General features: G+C 67.9%; 1 protein-coding gene across 1 annotated transcript in view; it reads left to right on the forward strand.

The window, feature by feature from the left end:
* CHLNCDRAFT_51701 (hypothetical protein) overlaps positions 1-951 on the forward strand; it is a gene marked incomplete at both ends in the record, with an annotated part of 2,933 nt that extends 1,982 nt beyond the window's left edge. Inside the window, 4 exons of the mRNA XM_005848727.1 lie at positions 55-205; positions 413-462; positions 642-680; positions 847-951. Coding sequence (XP_005848789.1) covers positions 55-205; positions 413-462; positions 642-680; positions 847-951 — 345 coding nt within the window. The remainder of the gene's footprint in view (positions 1-54; positions 206-412; positions 463-641; positions 681-846) is intronic.
* Between the last annotated feature and the right edge of the window lie 2,100 nt (positions 952-3,051).

The raw sequence follows: 3,051 nt of genomic DNA on the forward strand, positions 1-3,051 counted from the left end.
ACCACTCCCCACACGTACACACACACAGACACACACACACACACCGCCCCGCAGGCCCACGGCGTGCCGCTGGGCGCCTCGCAGCTGCTGGTCATCGCCTTCACCGCCTCACTGGCGGCGGTGGGCGCCCCGGCCATCCCCTCGGCCGGCCTTGTCACCATGCTGATCGTGCTGCAGGCGGTCAGCCTGGACCAGTACGCGCCAGGTGGGCACGGTACCGCCTGGGTCTGCATGGTACTGCGCTGGTGTGTGCGCTGGTGTGTGTGTCTCAGCTGGGCGGTGGGACGGTGGGGCAGAGTGCGTCGATGGAGGGACCGCAGCAGGCAAGGGCGGGCGGGCAGGCCGGCGGCGGGTGGCGAACGCCCGGACCAGGGGGCCCAGATCAGACCCTGCCCTGCCCCTCCCCCTCCAGACCTGGCGGTGATCCTGGCGCTCGACTGGTTCCTGGACCGCTGCCGCACGGTGCGCTGCGCTGGCAGGCAGAGGCACGGCCACATGCCTGCCGACCAATCTGGCTGCCCGCCTGCTGCCGGGTGTGGCAGCGTGCAGGGAGGCGAGCAGGCACCTTGGCCTACCACGCCCGCCCCCGTCCCACGCCTGCCTCTCTGCCCTCCCGCCTTGCGCTGCCGCCGACCGTGCAGGTGGTCAACCTGTTGGGGGATGTGTATGGTGTGGTGCTGGTGAGCGCGCACCCCGCCTGCATCTCATCCTGTACTGCAGTGCAGGCTGTGCAGCACCAGCGCCGCTAGCCCCCTCGCGCGCCGCAGCGAGGTGTTTGGTGCTTGATGACTTGCGGGGGAGCCGAGGCCTCACCTTGCCTGGTGCCACCCCCATGCACCGCCACAGGTGGACCACTTGCTGCAGCGGCGGCGGCGCGGCGGCGGGGGGCGCGACGACGACGGCGCCAAGCGGCAGATACCCTACATCCAGCTGGTGGACCCGCGGGTGTAGCGGGCCTGTAGATACCTTGCTGGCTGACTGCTCTGGCGGCTGCTCTGAGGCTCTCGGAGGCGGGCCCGCCACGCCCGCCGCTCGCCCTTGTTGACCGAGCACCGGCCTTCTGCTTAGTTGCATCTGACGTTGGCAGCGCTGTTGCAAAGGGGAGGGGCGCATGCCATGCCACTGGGGCCCACCAGTGGTTGGCGGGCCCGGTACGGCTGGCAAGGAGGGCGCAGGGGGCAAGCAAAGGGAGGGAGCAAAGCCCGCAGAGAAGACGTTCATAGGCAGAAAGAGAGGCAAAAGCAGAAGGGGTAGAATGAATATCTGGCATGGATGGTTTGGGATCAGGAGGGGCTTCTGGCTTGATCGGGGCGTGCACTCTGGCCACTAACAGCTAAACACGCAGCGGGGCAAGGGGATGGGGGCTCAGTCCAATAGGGGAGCAATGCCAAAGAACAGCAAAATACAGGCGCTACGGATGAGATGCAGGAGCATAAGCAGGCACACAGATAGACTAATGGAAGAGCAGACAGCTTCGCACTATGCTTTCATGAGGATCGCAATCGCGGCACCCACCCAAGGCGATGAGCCAAGGGCAGGAGATAGCAGGATTAAGTTTGGCAGGATCGGGGCAGGGGCTTGTGGGCGGCCTGCCGGGTGGCGCACTCGACCATTCAAAGAAAACAATCGCACATCAAACAGGGGTGGGGCGGAGCGGCGGGCCGCACCCGCCCACCTCAACTATCCTCTCTTTCGTGAGGCGGAGGGCTGGCGGACGCACTGTGCTGTACCAGCTGATTGTGGATGCCATGCTGGAGCTGACCATTGGCAGTTCCAGCGCTGCATGGCTGTGCAGGCCGGAGTCAGACCGGCGGCGCCAGGGCAAGCCCAACGCGACGCACGGGCTGCCACCGGCCCCGCTCTCTCACACCAGGAGCACAGACGCAGGCACTCCCAGCGTGCCGGCATCGCTCATCGCTCATCACACCAGCTCCCCGGCAGGCGAGCCTGGCGCGGCCCTCAGCTTCCAAATACTGGGTAGCCCCGAGCCCAGGCTGGCCTCTGCGGGGATGAGCAGGGCGGGGTCGCCCCCCGCCTTGCGCAGCCCCGCCAGCAGCGCCGCCATCACTGCCAGCTGCGCCTTGGGGGTCATGGCCTGCGGGGAGGGCAGGGAGGGCAGGGGCAGCGCACGGGTGGGCGGTTAGTGAGTGTGCGTAGGGGGTGCGCTGGTGTGAGGAGCATGGGGGAGGCACGGCCAGGGCCGCAGCATGGCAGCAACGCAGAGGCGGACGCAGCGGTGCAGAAGAGTGGCAGCGGCTGGGGCAGGTGCTGGCGGCCCTGGAGGGCTGAGAAAGCAGCCGCAGCAGCTGCACCAGCCGCGGCGCCAGCAGTGGAAGCGGCCGCACCCGCAGCAGCGCCACGTCGTGGGCGGCGGTGGTGGAGGCGTCTGCCCCCGGGGCCAGCGCCGAGCTGGATGGCACCCTGGGCATGCCGTTGAGCGCCACGCCCTGCACTTGCAGCCAGCGCTTACAGAATGAGTTCGGGGCGGGGCGGAAGGCAAGGACAGAGACAAACAGGACACAGCCGCACGCCAATCCACGCCCACACGCCACAGAGTGAGGTGGAGGGCGCCGATGCATCCCCCTTTTCTGCCACACACGTACAACACACCCACACACAGCCAGCACACAGCCAGCCCCAGGCGCCAGCAGCACACACCACTCGCCCCACACGCTCACATGCCCCACACCACGCATACCATGCACAGCACACGCAGCACGCACAGCATGCACAGCACAGCGCAGCGCCAGCCCCCCCACCTGCAGCTTGGCCTGCAGGTCCTGCGACGATACCGTGCGCACGGTGCAGCCGCCCTGCCGCTGCCGCGCCAGCGTCACCGCCACCTCCCGCACGCACTTGGTCCACAGCCGCCGCAGGCCGCACTCCTCGGCCACCGCCGCCCAGTCCATGAGGCGCTGCAGCGTGGCCTGGTGCGCGCCCACTGCGGGTGGGGGTGGTGGGGTGGTGGGGGGGGGGGGGGGGGGGGGGGGATGCAAAAAAAAAAAAAAAATGCCCCTGCAAAAACTCACTCCCAAAATCCCTCACTCACTC

Source organism: Chlorella variabilis (genome assembly GCF_000147415.1).
Source record: "Chlorella variabilis unplaced genomic scaffold CHLNCscaffold_7, whole genome shotgun sequence".
Taxonomy (NCBI): domain Eukaryota; kingdom Viridiplantae; phylum Chlorophyta; class Trebouxiophyceae; order Chlorellales; family Chlorellaceae; genus Chlorella; species Chlorella variabilis.